Source organism: Eschrichtius robustus, chromosome X (genome assembly GCF_028021215.1).
Source record: "Eschrichtius robustus isolate mEscRob2 chromosome X, mEscRob2.pri, whole genome shotgun sequence".
Classification (NCBI taxonomy): domain Eukaryota; kingdom Metazoa; phylum Chordata; class Mammalia; order Artiodactyla; family Eschrichtiidae; genus Eschrichtius; species Eschrichtius robustus.
In genome coordinates, this window is record NC_090845.1 from 98,707,410 (window position 1) to 98,727,651 (window position 20,242).

At 38.5% G+C, this 20,242-nt stretch overlaps 1 protein-coding gene across 15 annotated transcripts in view; it reads left to right on the top strand.

Moving 5' to 3' along the window:
* PAK3 (p21 (RAC1) activated kinase 3) overlaps positions 1-20,242 on the top strand; it is a 275,538-nt gene that overhangs the window by 227,057 nt on the left and 28,239 nt on the right. For all 15 annotated transcript variants that reach the window (XM_068532427.1, XM_068532429.1, XM_068532413.1 and 12 more), the window contains 3 exons: positions 1,635-1,698; positions 18,554-18,602; positions 18,916-19,028. In XM_068532427.1, the coding sequence (XP_068388528.1) occupies positions 1,635-1,698; positions 18,554-18,602; positions 18,916-19,028 (226 nt within the window). The remainder of the gene's footprint in view (positions 1-1,634; positions 1,699-18,553; positions 18,603-18,915; positions 19,029-20,242) is intronic.

Consider the following 20,242-nt stretch of genomic DNA (forward strand, 5'->3'; position numbering starts at 1 on the left):
GACGATTTGCAGATAATGGAGTGAAATCACTCTGAAGTAGGCTGACCTCACATCTCAGTTTATCCAAGATAGTCTTCGTTTATGAGTTACGTGGTTACCCTATTCCAAAGGCATTGTGGAAAAGGAATTAGAGAAGGCAGAGTTTAGAGGTAGGTAACGACTAGCACAATTGTTTGAACAAGAGATGTTGAAGACCTGAACAATGGCAGTGGCCATGGGTATGAAGAGGAGGGAATGGATAAGAGTGACAATTAGGAGATAGACTCCACAGACCTTCTCTGGATTAGTTCATGTGTATAAATCTTGTTATACTAACTGACTCTACACTTCTTTGAATAGGGGCCATGTTAGTAAGATGTAACTTAAAGGTAACGATACTGATGTTTGCTTCCATAAGGAAAGAAGGGAGGGCCAGAAGTATCCAAATAAATGATTCCCTTCAAAGTAGTCCACTTGAGACCTTATTCCCACGATGCTGCCATGGCACGGAATTTTTCTGTACCTATTTGAGCATTGCATTGGAGAGGCAATGTCACTTCCTTTAGATTTATTCTGAGTGGTGGCAAGTATTGCTCCTCTGAGTAGTGGCCTTGAAATTTTGAAATTGCAAAAAACCAATATTTTTTTCCCAGAGCCAAACATGATAAATTAATGGTTTTCTTGTGTGGCTTGTAAACTTACTCCACAGTGTTTGCAACAACCTATAGAAACAGAAAGTAGATGAGTGGTTGCCTAGGGATGGGTTGGTAAGCAAAGAGGGGATCACGAGTGACTGCTAACAGGTACAAGATTTCTTTTTAGGATGCTAAAGATGCTCTAAAATGAGATCATGGTAAAATTTAGTAACTTTGCACAACTCTAAAAATTTACTAAAAGCCATTGAATTGTACACTTCAAGTGAGTGAACTTTACGGTGTGGAAATCATATCTCAGTAAAGCTGTTAAAAATGTTTGGAGTGCTAGTAGGGTCCTAGGTTCAGGGATGTATGGAGGTTTCTTTAGGATTTTATTTTATAATCATACAAATTTTTATTAAGATATAGTTGTTTTACAATATTATATTAGTTTCAGGTGTACAGGGATGTAAGTTTTTTAAAACAGTAAGCCTCATTACTTTATGATTAACCTTTATTCTTTGTTAGAGCCATTCCCCATCCCCCATCGCCCTTAGTGCAGTACTGGGTGCATATTAATTGCTCAAGAGATATTTGTCCAGCAAAACTGAATGTACTGCAGCACTCAATTTTACTCCAATTCAGAGAAGATAGTGATTTTATTAAATACTATGTACAAGTCCTTAGATGTTTTTATCTCCTAATCTACAGTATCCTTTTATGGGAACTTTTTATAAATGTTGGGTTATGTTCAGTCCTTCTTGTTTCCCAAACATCATCAATTTTGAGTGTAAGCATCTAGGTTATTACTACTAGTTTAATTAATATATTACTGTTTGCTACTTTAATAAAATATATCATTATCCATATAAATTATAGAAATCACATAAGAATATTGCTCTAACATTTTATTTGTCATTGACTCTGGCATCTTAAATTTTAATATTAAATAGAGGAAAATCAATCAATTTAAATCTCTCTCTCTCTCTCTCTCTCTCTCTCTTCCCTCCCTCCCCTCAGGAAGCATTGTGAGTGTTGGCGACCCAAAGAAAAAATACACAAGATTTGAAAAAATAGGTCAAGGGTAAGTGATTATTATGTGAACTATCAAAAGATGAGCACCAGAGACATATATTAAAATGCAATAACAGCTTGAATTTCTGGTAAATTATGCTTCTCATTTTCTAGGTTATATTCATGTTTTGCATTCTTAATATTGGCCTTTCTGGCTGGCAGACTGTTAATTAACCTAGGAACATATCCTGCTGGAATCTTCACTATTGTCAGGTTAACAGTGAATTATTTACGGATGCTTTCATCCCATAGAGTTAGACGATTCAAACCGATTCCTCTAGAAAAGCAGTAGAGTTATAGAAACCTCTAAGCTTGTATGAAAACCCCCTTTATCCCTGTCCCCCTCTACATCTGTATGGATGTTATGCTTAAGATCCTGTTTCGTTCTCAAACTGTAAAGTGACAGAGTGATGGTAGGGAAGGTCCTTATTGAATAATCCAGAGGTGGGCAGAGTTGGCTATCTGAGTAAGGAAGAAATAGATCAATAATCCCTAAATGGGATGGAGTGCATCATTTTCACTTAGTATGCTAGTAAGAATAAAGATTCCCAGGCTCCACTGCCAGAGATTTGATTCAGAAGCCTGGAGTGGGCCCAGTAATCTGAACTTTGGAACAGTTTCTCAGATAATTCTGACCATCAGCTAGACCTGGAAACCAGGGGGCTAGATCATTCACCAGAGCTAACTGTGGGAGTCACCAGTTCTACAAGCCAGCTGTAATTAGACATGTTTCTCAAGCCTTAATGTGAAACTAAACAGGAGTGCCTGAGTAGGCAATAGGGTTTGAAACAGGGAAATGTTTTGTTTAAAGAGAAATGAAGCATTCTAAAGGGGTGTCCTTAAATGGGAAATGAGACAAGATATTTAGGTGTACCAACAACTGTATGCCAGGCACCCCAGAGGTCTCCTGACTGAAACAAGGGGCTGGGAAGAAAGGGATACAGCTAATGTGCCTGCAAAATTGTGCTAGCCCCTCAGCCAATGGAAAAATCATATACTGTATATAAGCTTGACTGTTTTTGTGATTTTTTTATATTTTATTTCGTTTTCCCCCTAGCTTTTTTACTAAAGTTTCTTTTGAAATTGCCAACTTATCTCGGGAAATAAGGGAAAACATTCATTAGACATTTGGGCTAGAGGGTAAGAGGGACACTTCTTGGGCACTGTGCCTGGTGGGAATCAAGGTGAGAAGACCCTAAGAAGGAGGTAGAAACTAAGGGAGAAATATAGGGCCAAGTGTCTTCGTGCAGTGGAAACCGTAATTTTGTTGCATTTAAACTTTCTAGGAGGGCAAAATATATACCTGTTTGTGCTCTTGCTTCTTTCTTTGTCATTTGCTATCACTGGTATTCTCACGTGCTCATAAAAAAAGGTTTTGTGGTCTCTAGAGGGCCCCTAAAACTTAACAAGTCAAATAGTATTTCTTCCCATTGCTCTAGGACAGTGCTGTCCCCTAGAACTTTCTGTGCTGATAGAGATGTTCTACATCTGCACTGTCCTATATGATAGCCACTAACATGTGGCTGTGGAGCACTTGAAATGTGTCTAGTGCAAATGAGAGACTGTATTTATTTGAATTAATTTATTTGTTCAGCACACACTTATTGAACACCAACTATATGCCAGGCACTGTGTTAAATGAGAGAGAAACAGAGCTCACTAATGATAGTGTGGGCCCTCAAGGAACTTACAATCTATACTGATGAACGCTTGAAGAGGCTAAATAGGGTACCTTGGGTGACATGCCTACTCAATTCACCTAAGTGCAGGGCAGGGCTGGCTTCTGTAGCCATTGTTTCACCTGGAGTTTTCCTCCTTAACTCCTAATGAACTAGAAGTTCTAGTGAACTGGTTGTTTTACTTAAGTCAGGAAGCCGTGCCTTCTCAAGTCCATGTACAAACCTCAGCTCACTTTCTTTTTGTCCAAAAGGTTAACACCACAAGGCAGGTTAAAAAAACACAGTATTTTGCACTAAAGTGACTTGGAAGGCAAAAGTTACCTTTTAAATTTATTTTAGTTTATTTTTGGCTGCATCGGGTCTTCATTGCTGCGCGCGGGCTTTCTCTAGTTGCAGCGAGCGGGGGCGGGCTTCTCATTGCGGTGGCTCCTCTTGTTCCGGAGCACGGGCTCTAGGCGCGTGGGCTTCAGTAGTTGTGGCACGCGGGCTCAGTAGTTGTGGCTCACGGGCTCCAGAGCACAGGCTCAGTAGTTGTGGCACATGGGTTTAGTTGCTCCGCGGCATGTGGGATCCTCCCGGACCAGGGCTCAAACCCGTGTCCCCTGCATTGGCAGGCGGACTCTTAACCACTGTGCCACCAGGGAAGTCCCAAAAGTTACGTTTTAGATTTTAGTTTAATCTAGTTGGATCTTTGATGGAGCTAACAATAGGAAGTGATACACAATCCATAGAGAAGTAGCATTCCAGACCTTTGCTGTCCAATATGGTAGCCATGTGGCTATTGAGCACTTGAAATGTGGCTAGTCCAAACTGAGATATGCTACAAGTATAAAATATGCACCTGATTTCAAAAAGTTACTATGAAATAAACAATGCAAAATATCATATTAATAGATGTTATATTGGTTACATGCTGAAATATTTTACATATATTGTGTTAAATAAAATGTATTATTAAAATTAATTTCACCTTTTGAGCTTTTTAAAATATAGTTTCCCCCAAATTTAAAATATGGCTCACATTATATGTCTAATGGACAACACTGCCCTAGTTGTAGGTTTAAATGGGAGCTATTTATTTATTCATAAAGTGTTTTCATATTCGGAGTTGTCTTTTGAGGAGCGGAAAATGTTATAATTTTGTTTTGATTGCTCATTCTCACTTAGACCCAACTGAGCCAAAAATATCATTGAATTTAGAAAAGAAAAAAAGTAAGAGATGGTTTCTGGGAGATACTAGGTAATGAAGCAAGACTGATTTCTCCAAGAGCAAAGATTAGGCTGCCAAACAACTTGGCATACCAAAGAGATTTCCCCTCCTGGTTGTTATTTATGCTTCTGACCTCTGAAGGTGCAAAAGGAAAGTTCTCTATTTCTGCATACCTTTGTAAAGCCTTTATAATCTAAAATGAAAAATCAAAGGAGAAATCCTGCTTGCCGCTGCGGAAAGGTCTCTTTTATATTCCCAGCGAGTTCATCATTTTCAAGAATGATGAAACCAGCAGAGAGTTCACTCATAGACCCCATTCAACTTTTAAATAAGCCCTTAGAGGGTGGGGAGTCTTTTTGATTTATCCTTTTGTCGCCTTTACTGTCTAGCACAGTGCTGTTGTACTTGGTGGATCCCCCCAAAACAATTTTGTACAGTTTCGATCAACAATCAGAGTTCATTTGGCCAAGCTCAGGGATTTACAGAGCTTCCCCTGTCTGCTTCCCCCATCTCTCTGGATCTGTTTTGGCCTCAATAAATATTTGTTGAACTAATGAAAATGTTTGTCTTTCTAGCTCTCCCTTTCCTCTGTCCTCTGTCTTTTCATGAGTATATACATGTGTATCTTGCTCTTTCTGTCTCTGTCTCTGTGTTTTGCAGTGTGTCTTTAACTGTTTCTCATAATCACTAGATCAGCCTCACCACATCTGATTTTGTTCTCCTTTAGGTATTTGTGTCTGTCTTTTTCATCCATGTTGGCTTCACCTTCTGCCATTTTCACACACGCACCCAACCAAAATGGTCATAATATAAAATCAAGATGTAATTATGTAGCTTTTTAAGATATAAGCTAGTAACTTAAATCTATTTATTTACTGTAACTCTATCATTTATTTAATTAACGAATTATGATTTTTTTTCATTTTTAGTAGATTTTTGTTCTCTGTTCTTAATTTTTAAAGGGAATGAGCAAAATATTGATTTATTTCTCTCTAGACCAGAAAAGAACCCACTTAAATTAATTTTTCTTTTACTTAAATTGCTCTCAATGGATTTTCCCATGAAGTATTGACCAAGTTAGATAAACTAGTCTCTACTCTCAATTTATAGAGTTTTTTTTTTCTTTTCATTGATGGTGACATTCAAACCTATGTCCGTAATCATTTGGAGCTGGGAATAATCAGCCCCAGTATTTCCATTTTTAGCTCCCTGGAGCACAGCAGCTTACTCTTGGGAGCCGGATTTGAGAGGAACCTCTCCATTAATCACCCTCATCTACTTGGAAAACAAAATTTTTCCAGTGTGGGTTTCTGCCATCCCAGCATTCAGGCCTGGAGCCAGAGAATTGGGCTCCATCTTCCATAAATCAAATTCAGAATTGCATGTCTAATCATTTGAGGCCATAGCTGTGAGTGGAAAGCTAAAAATGACATTATTTCATCAGGTTTGCTGTGAAAAGTGTTCTGTACGTGGCCACCAAATCTAAATATTTTGAGCAGATGTATGTAAAGTTTTAAAAAAACAGAAAGAAAGAAAAAGGGACCGGTACCCCCCAAATTATCATTAACTTGACAATATGAGTTTGTCAGAAATACATCTGGTGGAGACTTAAAGAATCTTCACTCTTTAGGATAGTTATATAAAAGAACTTGTTTAATAAATGAGGTAGGGTGAGACAGCAAAATTAAATATTTATTTTCAGTCAACAGCTATCATTGGCAAACCTGTGTAATCCCTGAATAAGCAGTAGCTGTGTAACAGAGGGCTGAATTCACGAACATTGGCAGCTGTCCGAACATATTTCTCATTAATAGATTTGAATTCATTTTAAGGTCTTTCCTTAAATGAGAATGCACTGAACAACAGACTCTTTTTCTCTTTGAGGTTTCTATTTGTTTTCTCTTCAACATTATAATAAAACAAATATTTTTGAGGAAGCAGCTCAGAGGAAATGGTTTGGATCCAGTTTAACAAATAACGTGTTTCCTTCAGCGAACTTTTGTTGAGGGCCTACTATGTGTAGTACAGAGTAGTAGTTAAGAACCAGGTTCTGAACATTTGATGGGGAGAAGCGGAAAGTTGTATCGAGAAATAAGCAGGTCCGCCCTACCCCCAAATGCGTGTACCTTTCCCCCCATACTTTATCCACACACTCTTTTCACTGTCATCTCCCCCATGAATCTCTCTCTCTGGCTACCCCAGCCCTAACTCATCTTTTCTGTGTATGTCCTGAGTCCTACAGCTTTGATCCGCACGGGCATGTCTACACCACTTATATCTTAGCTTGTCTAGACATGTAAAATTGCTTGAAACTTTGAAAACCATGATGGAATAAAGGGAGAATTTTTGGAAAATTTGAAGAGAAAGACAGAGTCCAGATTCCGAAATCAGAAGGCTGTGGGCAAGTTACTTAGTTTCTTTAAGCACCAGTTTTCTGTCATTGTAAGCAGAATTCACATACCTCATAAGGTTGTGAGAAATGAATGAGAGAAGGTATTTAAAGTGCTTTGCACAGTACATGGCACATAGTGAAGGACTCCATAAACGATAAGTTATTTTTAGGGGTAAATTCACACCCACAGTTACTATTATTATATAGAGCAAAATACAGTAAGTAATGTAATGTAATTATAAAGAGCTATGGGGACAGAGAGGAGGGACAGATCACTTATAGCCAGGGAGGAGATATGATGAAGAACTCTTCAAGGAGGGTGCGTTTGAATAGTGACTTGAGAAGGTGTGGGATTTAACAAGTTGGGATTATGGGAAGTTTCCGTTGAAGAAAACCAAATGAACACTCACTTCAGACTGTAGGTTTCATTCGTTTTGATATCCCTAGGGCCTGCAACGATGTCTGGCATAGAGTAAATACTCAGCAAGTATTGGATGAATGAGTATCAAAAAGACCAGAAGAATTAAATCAAGAATTCCAATTCTATAGACAGTCAAAGGTACAGTTTGGCAGGGGAATTAACAGGATACAATGCTAGAAAGATCAGTTGGGGCTGTGTTATGAAACAAATTGAGAGATACAAGCAATACTGTGGGGTTTTTTATTTGTTTGTTTGTTTGAGTTTAATTCTTTTAAGTAGATAATAATTGGACATGGTATAACATTCAGAAGGTACAGAGGAGTAGACAGTGAAAAGTAAATGTCCCTCCAACCCTTTTCCCTCAGCCTCCCAGTTACCCTGCACAAAGGAAACTTCCAGAAAGATGTTGTTTCTGGTTTCGTATGTCATATTTTCATAGAATCTCTGCGCACATACACGCACATACAAACACACACACATACACACGTGTGCATGTGCGCTCACACATACCATGTATGCTCAAATATTAGGTGGCGCACTGTTTTTTAACTCACCTAAATACACAAACTATCAGATATATGAATAAATGGTGAATGTCTACTTGTGATGTTTAACTTGTTAATTCACCCTTATTTACATATTTAAAACCACACATTGTATAAAATCATGTATAAATTAGGAGAGATTTTTCTACTCTCACATTTCATGAGCGGTATAATTCAAAATCTGCCTCTGCATCTGTATTGTTTTTGTAATCCCAGAGCCCCTTTTTGAGTCTCCCAGCAGTTAGCTAAGTACATCATCTGACTTCCCTCTAAGATCTTTGAGATAAAATATTTTTGAATCTACATTTTGAATATTTTTGAATCTATTTTTGAATGATTCTGTGCCTGGATATGTTATTTCTAGTTACAATTACCCATTTATACAACATTAAGATGATTGTTTTCCGAATCTGTCCTGTAGGTGTATATTTAAATCTTCACAACGTAACTTTCTACTATATCACTTTTTAAAGTTTCTGTTACAAATGTTCAGACTTATGCAAGAGTAGAGAAAATAGTATAGGACCTCCCATATTCTTATCACCCAAATTCAACATTTATCAATGTTTTTAATATAATCCCGATGCCATTATAACGCATATATATAAAAATTTAACCTCTAACACCCAGTCGATAATCAGAGTTGTCCAGTTGTCTCAAAACTGCAGTTTGTATAGTTGATTTGTTCAAATCAGCATCCAAAAAAGATTCACATATCGCATTTGGTTGTGTCTCTTAAGTCTCTGTACTCTAAAGCATCTGCCTTCTTTTACCACTACCACTGACTTACTGAAGAAACTCATCAGCATCTTGTAGAATATACACTTTCTAGATTTGTCTATTAGTTTCATTTGATGCCATTTATCTTGCTCCCATATTTCCTGTATCTCCTATAAACGACAGTTAGATCTAGAAGCTTAATTAGGCTGGGGTTCAATTTTTGGCAAGGTTTCTTCATAGGTGGTGGTGCTATATGTTTCATATTATATTGTATCAGGAGGTACAGTGTCTAATTGTCCCATATTTTAGTGATGAGTAGATTGATCAGAAGATTCAGTGGGTGATTGTCCCCTCCACTGCAAAGTTGTCATCAGCCTTTCATCTGATGGTTTCATCTATTGATGATTATTGCCCAAATCAATTATTTCATGAGGGGTTAACAGAATGGCAATTTTCTAATTCTGTCATTCCTTCTACACTTATCAGTTAAAATACTTTTGTTGAAAAGAACTTTGTCTCTTCAGCTAGGGAGTCTTTGGTTACCCTGAAATATAGTTCATACAGGGAAATCAAGATAAATGCTTAATTTTTAAATTGCCAGTTTTCAGTGTAAGATGTTGGTACCCAAGCTACTTCCAAAAGTGTCCAATGAAAGGTGTTTTGATTTTTTTTAAGTGGGAGAAGAAGGCATTCTCTTTTATTTAAAAAAGTATCTTTATAAACTCATGGGTTTTTTATGTTTTCTGTTTGTTTCAATTAATCTCATTTATTATTGTTTTTGATGGTCAAACTGTCCCATCTTTGGCTACTGGGAGCCCTTTTCAGTGCATTAATTTGAAAGTGACCTTTAAAAAGCTTGTTTATGATATCTAACACCTGCAGTTACGAGGTCATACCTTTAGAAATAATTTATTTACATCATTTCTTTCCAATTCTGACAGATACTCTTTATGAGAGTCCAAAACTAGCATTGATTGAGACTATTTCAACCTAATGTATCTCTCCTGAACTGTACTTTATGGATAAAAATAAATGGATATGGAGAATTAGTACATTACATGAGCGATTTTATAAGGATTTGAATACAAGGCAATTCTCTTTTTCTCCTGAGGAAAAAATTGGGGGAGAGCCCCTTACCTTGTATTTGGGTATACATGGTACATTTCTCTTTGTGCGTGTGTGTGTGCACGTGCACGCCATGCATGTATTTTTAACACAAATGTTAAAACATTATATATCTCCTTTTCTATTATGTGCCTATGTCTTAGAGATGGTTCCATGTTCATACCTCATTCGTTTTAACAGAGGCACAGTGTTTTGTTGTTTGGATGTACCATACTTTATTTAATTAGGCCCCATCAATAGACATTTAGTTTGTTTCCAATATTTTGCTGCTATAAACAAGGCTTCAGTGAAGATCCTGACACGCCATTTCATACATATGCGAATTTATCATTAGGATGAATTCCTAAAAGTGGAATTGTTACATTAAAGGATATGTGCATTTTTCATTTCCAAGTTGCCCTCCATAGAGGTTGTTCCATTTAACACTCCCACCAGCAATGTTTGAGGGTGCCTGTTTGTCCACACTCTCAACACAACCGTGTTCAAATATGTGGGATTTTAGTACTATAATAAAAGCTGTCCCCACACTGATCTTCAAAGGGGAAAGTGTTTAAGAAAGGAATTCTAACAAGAAATTATGTGTCAAAACAAAAGGCTATCCTGAAGAATCCATTCGTCAATATAGCCCATGTTTGTATTATGCCAAAGTATCTTTGTTGCATGTAGTATCTCTTCGTATAGATTAGATCAGCCAAGCAGCTAAATTTGTCAGCAACTGACAGTGGGAGCATTTCTTGAAATCATTTTCCTCCTATGCGTAAAGATATGTATCCGACCAAAGGAATTTTTGTCTAACATCTGGGTCTTTGCCAATCGTATCATTATGTAGAATGATGATACAACCAATTCATCAGTAATGGCAAACAAACATTTTTTGGAAGCCCCCAATCCCCATCCCTCTAAATTAATTTTAGTTTTAATGCTTGAGAAAGTAAATATATCATGTTAGATACTTTTCAGACTTATCTCTGCTACTCAGTGAGGAGCCCTCTTTTTCTTAACTCTAATGTGAAGTTCCCATATGGAAGATGAATATTTTTGAAACTTGTTTCTTAAAGGACTTGATGAATAACAGCTTGTTTTGCAAATCTGACAAAGTAGTGTACAGCATAGAACTCAGGGATAAGTGCTGAGAATAAAGTGCTCTGACTTGTTTTTCTTTGCTCAAGAAACTATGGGCAAGAGCCGAAGTGGTGTCTAGAGTGCTTACAGAAGCGATTCTTTGGGTGAGACCACCCACCCCAAAAGTATTTGCTTCCTCATCGGATCTATTTTGGGCCGTACAAGGTAGAACACAGCTATGAGGCACTAAATAGATGTAGTCTGAGCTTCATAATAGGCTTTGTGATGAAGGGGATTGGAAATACATTAGCATTTGTGAAGAACAATGTTTATGGAGCAATGGAAGATGCTCTTTGTTCTACTTAATGCTCTTAAATGCCCTGTGTTGTGTGCAGTCCCTTGTAAAGAAAGATGGTGCCACTCAATCAACCACCATTAGCAGAGTTTGCACTTCAAGTTGTTTTTTCCAGCCATAGTAATGAGCTTGTATTAAGCCACCCGCCCCCCCTTTCCTGTCTAGGCCCTCTTGAAACCAGTGGCACACACTGGGAAACAGCTGCTTAGACTTAATGTTGGAGTGAGTAGTTGAGGGTTAGCTGGCCTTTCCAGGGATTAAGGCCTGTAAATGTGGCCTCATTATCACTGGACTATAATCCACTGAGCTCCCTGGCACCACACCCATAATGTGTTACAGCTCTATTTAAAATTAGATGATCATGAATACTCTGGGAAAAGTCATGCCCTAGCTAAAGAACAAAAAATTCCCTGTTCCTATTTATAATCCTAGTAATTAAAGACTATACCGCCTGGCCCTCGCTACATTCTGCGTACTTAGAAAGGGACTTAGATAACGTGATTTTTTGTGCAATTTTATTGTTTTTAATTTAGTGATAGTTTTTAATTGAGTGGCAAATTATAGAAAACACTCTGAATCTTTCCCTTTCTGGCAGAGTTATTGCAAGTAGTAGTAACGCTGTTCCTCACCATTCTGGAGCCCTAAAGGAAATATATCTCAACAAAACAAGTAAATGTATGGTAGCATTGAAAAATATATCTGTATATTTTTATATCAAGCGAATTAATATAGTGAGACAGTTTCTACATAGGGGCCTACAAGGAGTAATTGTATCTTCAGTACTCGGCAGAAGATAAAGTCCAGTCCTAAGCACTAATTCTGGGTCCACTTCACTCTTGGCCACATGACCAATCTTAATTGATTCAGAAAACGGAAGAACCGTTTGTATGGTTATGCCAAAGGAATCAGACTTATCGTGCCCAGGGACAAACTAAATGGTTCCCAAGGGGGCACATGGGCTAAGCGAATAGAAAATTAGAGGCAAGAGAAATATTTTAGGGAGGTGGCTTAGCATAGTAGATACAAACGTGGGCTTTGGGAAGTACCATACTTGCACTTAGCACTTAGCATTGCTGTAAAAATGCTAAAGATCTATAACAGAACATGAAATGGTTGTTAAGAGCATGGGCTGTGGAGTCAAACCAATGCTTTTTTTTTTTCTTTTTACAGTATATTGGGGTTTTTTTAATTTATTAATTTTATTACTTAAAAGTTCTCTTGAATTTTCTAATTGTTTGTACTAGTATATTTTTTTAACATCTTTATTTGGAGTATAATTGCTTTACACTGGTGTGTTAGTTTCTGCTGTATAACAAAGTGAGTCAGCTATATGTATACATATATCCCCATATCTCCTCCCTCTTGCGTCTCCCTCCCACCCTCCCTATCCCACCCCTCTAGGTGGTCACAAAGCACTGAGCTGATCTCCCTGTGCTATGCGGCTGCTTCCCACTAGCTATCTATTTTACATTAAACCAATGGATTTTTGAGCTCAGCTGCTGGCTCTAACTGTGTAACCTTGGGCAAGCTACTTACCATTTCCCAGTTCCAATTTCCTCATCTGTAGAAGGAAGATAATATAATTGACCTCATAGGGTTGTATAGGATGAGCATTAAGTGAGCTCATGGCATTTACAGACAGAAGGCAGAAAGTAAGGCTCAATAAGTGATACAACCCTTTCTAGCAGCAGCAGCAGTAGAAGTCAAAGTAGATGTAAAAAATAACCAACCTAAATGTGGATTAATTCCCTGACTGTGATCTCATTAGCACCAGATTTATAATTATGAAACCTTAAACTTGAATAATGCCCTATCCTCCTGGCTCTCTCACTCTTATTCCCATGAGGCTCTCCTCGGACCCCGTTGAGCCCCTCTAGTCCTCTTGCCCTTTCCTTTTTCTCCCAGACCATGAGCTTCTTCCTAGCCCCACTGGCCTGCCCTTCTTTCCCTCCTCTAATCTATCAATATTTCTATGCTGAAATCAGAGTGACTTATCTAAATTGTAAGTCCTACCATGTTGCTGCTTTGGCAACTACTCATGATCATGGCTTGACATTGGCTCTGAGCAGGAAACATCAAAACCTGATGAAGATTACTGATAATTAAACTGACTTGTCTTGGGAGGAAAAGGGAGAAATAGTGAATTGTTTGTTTCTTTCTGGACCCTTTAGGCTAGATGCCAGTGTTTCCATTTGAATATTAAGTGCTTGGCCAGGTCAGGGAGAAACTGTTGATAAAGCATCTAATGTGATGCCAAGAACCCAGCAGTATATATCACACTGTAATTGCTGCTGAGGCCCAACGGTTGAGCAATCTGTTGGTTTAATATTCTTGAATCATAGTTCACTGAACTATGATTGAATTGAATTGAATACTTGAATTCATAGGTTCACCAAAAGATCTCTTGCTCAAAGTTAGGAGATTTTGGTTACTTACTAGCTGTGTCCTCTTGGGCATACCCCCCAACTCGCTGTGCTTCAGATTTCTCATCTGTAGTGAGGAGGTTAAACTGGATGATCTCTATATTCCCTTGAGTCCTGATAAGGCATGATTTCTTTATACCATCTGAAGGACTGAGGTTTGGAATAAACAAAATGCCCATCATAAACAAATGGTCTCCCTATAGTAATCTGGCTTCAGTATAACTACAATGAAGGACTGGTGGAGGGCTTCCCTGGTGGCACAGTGGTTAAGAATCCACCTGCCAATGCAGGGGACACGGGTTCGAGCCCTGGTCCAGGAAGATCCCACATGCCATGGAGCAACTAAGCCCGTGTGCCACAGCTACTGAGCCTGTGCTCTAGAGTCCGCGAGCCACAACTACTGAGCCCGTGTGCCACAACTACTGAAGCCCGAGCGCCTAGAGCCCGTGCTCCGCAATGAGAGAAGCCACCGCAATGAGAAGCCCGCGGTGAAGGATAAAAGGGATCAATGTAATTAAATGGCATAAAAATCAAGTTGACAATCTTGACCATTTTAGCACACCAGCCCCAACACACCAGAGAATTAGTTCTAACTGCCATCTTTGTGAGTTTGATTTCTGCCATCCTTACCGCCTAAAGTGCTACATGATACTGACTTTTTTCTATTAAAGTGACTGACAGATTTTATAAAGATACCCACTGAGATACTTCAACATACCCCAGCTGTAGCAAAACTTGTCTTTTGGGAATTACTGTGGCATCGTGTTGGCTCAAAGACTGTTTCTTTGGGAGTACCCACTACCGTGCATCACCTATTATAAGGAGAGTACTTCCCAACTTCACCACCAAGGACTCCTTCAATCATTTGTCTCTGTGAACTCCACATTGTGAATAATAATAACTATTAAACTATATTTTATTATAGTTTATTTCCCATACTTTATTAAGCAAAAAAACAAAAAACAAAAAACGTATAACTGCTACTTAGAGAATTTGACCAACATGAGATATGTATTGTAATCACAAGTTGATATAATTCTAGCTAAAAGGAAATCTATGTGATATTTTAATTAGCTTCATCTTAGGTAAGTATCAAATTTCTGTTATGAATTTGAAACACCAAGATATCTTGGAAACTCCCAGATACTTAAAAAGATTTCTAGTGATCCACAGATTGCAATTTGGGAACTTAATGAATATAGTAGGTAGCAATTAACCTAATAATAATGATAAGTATTATTATTGTTATTATTTGTTAGGCAATTACTATATGCCAGAACTGGTTTTAAACACTGTACACATTTAATCCTCCTTTAATCCTGAGCCACAGAGAGGTGAAATTATTTATCCAGGATCACACAACTAGGAATTGGGTGCAGGATTTGAACCCCGGGAGGTTTGAGTAGATGGGGATGTAAGCCTACTTCCTTAACCCCTCAGTGGCCGAAAAGAGTGCTTTAGTAGGTGAATAAGAGAATGAGAGAGATTCATATTTATATCAGTTGAATCTTAAATTGCTGAAATACGGACAGGCATCGGAACTGGGGTGCAGAGAAGTGCTAGGAGTGCTGACACTAAGTTCTACTCTGCGGATTCGTACCTGAGTTTGTGCATTTGTGTTGAGGATTCTACATAGGCTGGAAGTCGGGCCAATCAATAACTTATTGGTCAGGGCAGTGAATTCCAAATGCCTAACAACATGTTTGGTGTGGGGATAGGCGGTGCGAAGCGGGCTAGGGGAGGATATCACCATTATAAGACTGGGAACAAGAGTTGTGGGGAAGGGGGAAATGGTTCCCACCCAACAAGGGCATATATGCAATAAGGTGGAGGAAGGGGAAGTGAGGAGAAAAGCTCGTTTTTGAGTTAATAACCTATGTTCTAGAGTTTCAGGGTCTTCAAACTCCTGTGGAGTAGGGATTTGTAGCAATTCTATACCACAGAATGCCATAAAACCCTGGCTATTGGGATTCCAGGGTTAGTACTCTAACAATTTTAAGACAATGAAATGCTGAGGGAGGTGGGAAGTAAAAAAAACCAAGGATTTGAAAGGTAAAGCTCTGGCGATGCTAAAGACTAATCCCCCTTGTACTCTAAGTCGATCGCAATTTTAGCTCCTAGGCCAGTGGAAATGGACTTGGGGGTGGGGGGTGCAGAGGGGTTGAATAAGGGGAAGGCCACTTGGGCAGGAATTTGGAGCCTCCCTCCCTAGCTTTAACTTGAGCAGCTCCCATTTTATATTGAGGGTTGCTGCGTGTGGCTTCATTTGATAAAGACATTCCATACTTGAAGAAAAAGGCAAAACCACTTTCCTAAGGGGGGGGGGGGGGAAGGACGGAGGAGCTCCAAAAAGTGTTCAAATAGGTCAGCTTTGGCCTTTGTCCTTTTTGAAAATAGGGGCAGACACTAGCAAGGATGTTTTGGCTGGGAGATTGGGAAGTGCCAACTAATGACTCAGTAAATCAGTCTTCCTTTACTGTGAAACCAATAACAGCAGTGGCAGCAACAAATGATAATAATAGCAGTTGCCATCTCCTCCCACCTTTAGGAGTCTGGGATTGACATATACACACTACTGTATATAAAATAGATAATCAACAAGGACCTACTGTAGAGCACAGGGAACTCTACTCAATATTCTGTAATAATCTATATGGGAAAGAATCTGAAGAAGAATAGATACATGTATATGCATAACTGAATCACTTTGCTGTACGCCTGAAACTCACAGAACATTGTAAATCAACTGTACTTCAACATAAAATTAAAAATTTTTTTTAAATAGCAGTTACCCTATTAAGTATCAGCTCTCATCTGGGCACAAGGCTAAATGCTTATATAGATTGTGCCATTCGATTCTCTGTAGCCCAATGAGATAGGTGCTCATTTTTCAGATGCCATCACTTTTTTTGCCTCTGAAGGAATTGCGCAAGTTGGCTGTGGATACAGGAATAAACCAAGTAAAGGCATTTTTGAATCATTCTGCAAGTAGATTTAAGTAGTTGCTCAGGGCTTATGCCGCTGAAATACACACCAGGTTGAGGTGATCTATTCCTTTGAACCCAGGCAATTCTGAATTCAGAAGGACACATCACAAACTGGCCCCTGAAATCAGGAATGTCTGATAGCTTATCCGTAGATTTAAGTAGAAGAACTGTTTCCTTCACAGAAAGGAACGGTTTTATTGCAATTACATGTTTGCTTGAAAAGACTTGTATTAGTTTGTTCGTTGAACAAATATTTCTTGAGCACCAACTATGTGCTCTGAACCCAGAATCTCAAACATAAAATTGAGACTGATTTGTTTAATATAAGCCTCAATCCTAAGGAGTGTCTGAAATTACCAAATTTAGGTAACATCTGTTAATTAAGTGTGATTTTTCACTCTCATTCCAATAGATATTTAAATACCCACACCGAGGGTGTGAGGAGGGCAGTAGAGTTCTTAGATTCTAGACCGTGGAATAAAAGAACCTTACAAATGAAGTAGCCCCTTTCCTGTATTTTATAGGTCAGAGAGTCAGATGGACTTAGATTTTAAGCTATACAACCTTGGGCAGATTACTTAACCTCTTGGAGCCTCAGGCTCCTCGTGTGTAACATGGGGGTAAAAGCACTTGCCTTACAGAAACATGGTAAGGATTGCGTAAGATTAAGTTCTTAGCGTAGTATCTGACACGCACAACATGCTCAATACATGTTCACTGTTACTGTGATCACTATATTCCAAGTGAGGGGACGGAAACCCAGAAAGGGGAAGTGACTACCTCAAGATCATATAGCTTGTTGATATTAGGGCAAACATTAGAACTCCGATCTCTGTTAGCAGTCAAATATTCCTTCTACTACGCCACCCATTTTATTCCCTAGGAGCAGGTAATGTAAACTTCCTAGGCCTGTGAGAAGTAGTTTGGCTGATCCAGGGAGAAGGAAGAAGAATAACAAGGAAATGGGTGACATAAGGAAAGACTTCCTGGACTCAGAAAACAAAACAGCAAGGGAGATAAATAGAAAGCAAAGGAGAAACAGCAATTACCAGAAAGTTTAGATCTTAACGTAGCAGCATTACAATGCCTGCTGAATCATAGAACTGATCTCTATCCTAATTCCTTTATTCACCACAAATGTTTCAATGCAATTGACTAGGCTTTTCCTTTTTCATGGGAGGTGGTTCAGAATGCATGTGTGTTTCACAGAAAGTTACTGGGAATTCAGCTTTACTAGACAATTTCTATTTTCAAAGCAAGGGAACCCCATAACTGAAGTTAGAATAGAAGCATGAGTACTACTAAGACTTAAGGAATGATAGATTTTAAGACAATAGTGGGCTGGAGTGAAACCTAAGCGTAGAAGCTGTTGCGAAATTTAACAAAAAGAAAAAAATGGCTCAACAATAAAGCCACATTGGTATTGCTTTGTATAGCTCCAGTACAGGTAAGTGCAGTAAGTACCTGTACTGGGAGTGATTAATTTGTTAGATGAAGATACTCTTAAGAATTAGAAATATATGAAAAAAGCCACTCTGTCCATATGTTAAAAACAAAGATTAATTTACGGTTGCCTAAGCAAAAGATGATATAATCTTTCCTAAAGTATTTAATCAAGGACTGCAGTGTTGGTTGTGCAACATTCAAGGAGTGTTCAAAATATTCCAGGAGTTTCCTGAAAGGAACAAGGCCATTTTGCTCAATTTATGACTGCCTAGTTCCGTGGCACACAGAAAATCTGATTGGAGCTCCTGGCCCACCAAAAGAGATACATCATGATAGTTTGGGGAGCAATTACTGTACAAAATGGTTGTTCCTTTTGTACTTCATCCTTAATCTTGAGTTTTCTGATTTCCCTCTCCTGAAAATGATCACATATAATTCCAAAGAAAATATATTGATAACACTTTGATTGCTTATTCATTTGATCATTTTCACCTTCACAGGGCATCAGGTACTGTTTATACAGCGCTAGACATTGCCACAGGACAAGAGGTAAGTGTTAACATTCAATTCTGACTTCTACTTTCCTTTATTCATATTGATCAGAATTCCTCTTTGATGGCATCTGTGCCTGAAAAACTGGGTAGCACTGGGTTGACATATGTTTACTTCGCTGGTGTCCAAAGTATCTGAAGTGAATGACAAATTCATGATTGACCAAAGAAAAGGAGCATGGGTTTGTGGCATCGAGAAAGAGCTTAGTAAAATAAAGAATTTGTATGCCTGACTCTGTTGCCAAAAAATATGGATGTTTGTGTTTAGTCAGATGATGGCAATTCATTCTTGCATTTTAATCATTATTCAGGTGGCCATAAAGCAGATGAACCTTCAACAGCAACCCAAAAAGGAATTAATTATTAATGAAATTCTGGTCATGAGGGAAAATAAGAACCCCAATATTGTTAATTATTTAGATAGGTAAGTGTTTTCTCTCATCATGTACTTGTTTTCTTTATGGGATATCATTTTCTTGGCCAATTATTTTTATTTAGGATCTATTCATTTAGCATCCAGTTATCTTTGTCCACCCATTAAACATTTGAAGACACATTTTACGGTCTTGCTTCTAAACATGAGCAGTTTGTGTAATTTCCTTTTGAGGATCGTGACCCCCTATTGCCAGGAAATAGACTATTGCATATAGGAGAGAGCTGTGGTGTTTTAAACATTTCATCAAGTGTTTGTTTGGAGCCAGTGCAGTCTCTGGCTATCTAAGTAAAGGAGGCAGACTACAATGGCCCTGCTTTAATGGGTGTTTTGTGATGAACTGACAGTGAGGTCTAGGGAATTGAGACTTTAATCTCAAACCTTTTTCCTAGACCGGGTAATTAATGTCTCTTTCATCAGTGGTATTAGCAGTGGGTTATTACTAGGCATTTAAAGGCAGCACTAACTCTTCAGTTGTGGTTTAACATCTGTCTCATTCAGTTTCAATAAGTGTTTGTTTAGCACCACTGTGCTGTGTACTCTGGGGGGATACAAAGGAAACAAGACCAGGTCTACAACCTCAGTGAGTTTAAGATCTTGCTTTCTGTGTTTTGTGCCAAGTAGACCAGTGGTACAGAAGGAGGCAAAAGGGGGGCAAAACGAAGGAGGGTCAGGTTTTATAGTCGAAATCAGGCTTTCATAAAGTGCCATTTAGGGACCATCTGCAGCAGAGTGACTTCACTCTACTTTTGTAATTTTGTAAAAACTGCATTTCTAAAAAATGCAGATTTCTAGGCTGCTCTCCATAACTAATGAGGTATTTCATTTTTATGAAATGAGAATTTTAATGGGAAATTTCCTTTTGAACAAACTTCCCAGGTGAGTCTTACGGGCACTGCAGTTTGAGCACCACTGGATAGAAAGGCTTGCTTCATACTGATGTCAAGCTGGGGGCAGGGTAGAATTGTTGGGGTCATTCCATTCACTGTAATTTCTCTCTCTTGCTGAGCAGGGGAAGAGAGAGACCTGATCATACTGCTAAAGTGCCTTCAGATGATCCCAGGGGTTTGAATTTGCCTACATTGCTCTGGTGACCTGCCTCTCCATATTTGATCACTTGGGCTGTGTCCCTCAATAACTACTTAAAGATAATGGGCATGTCATAACTGACTTCTATCAGAACTGAGACCTCAGCCCAGTAAATC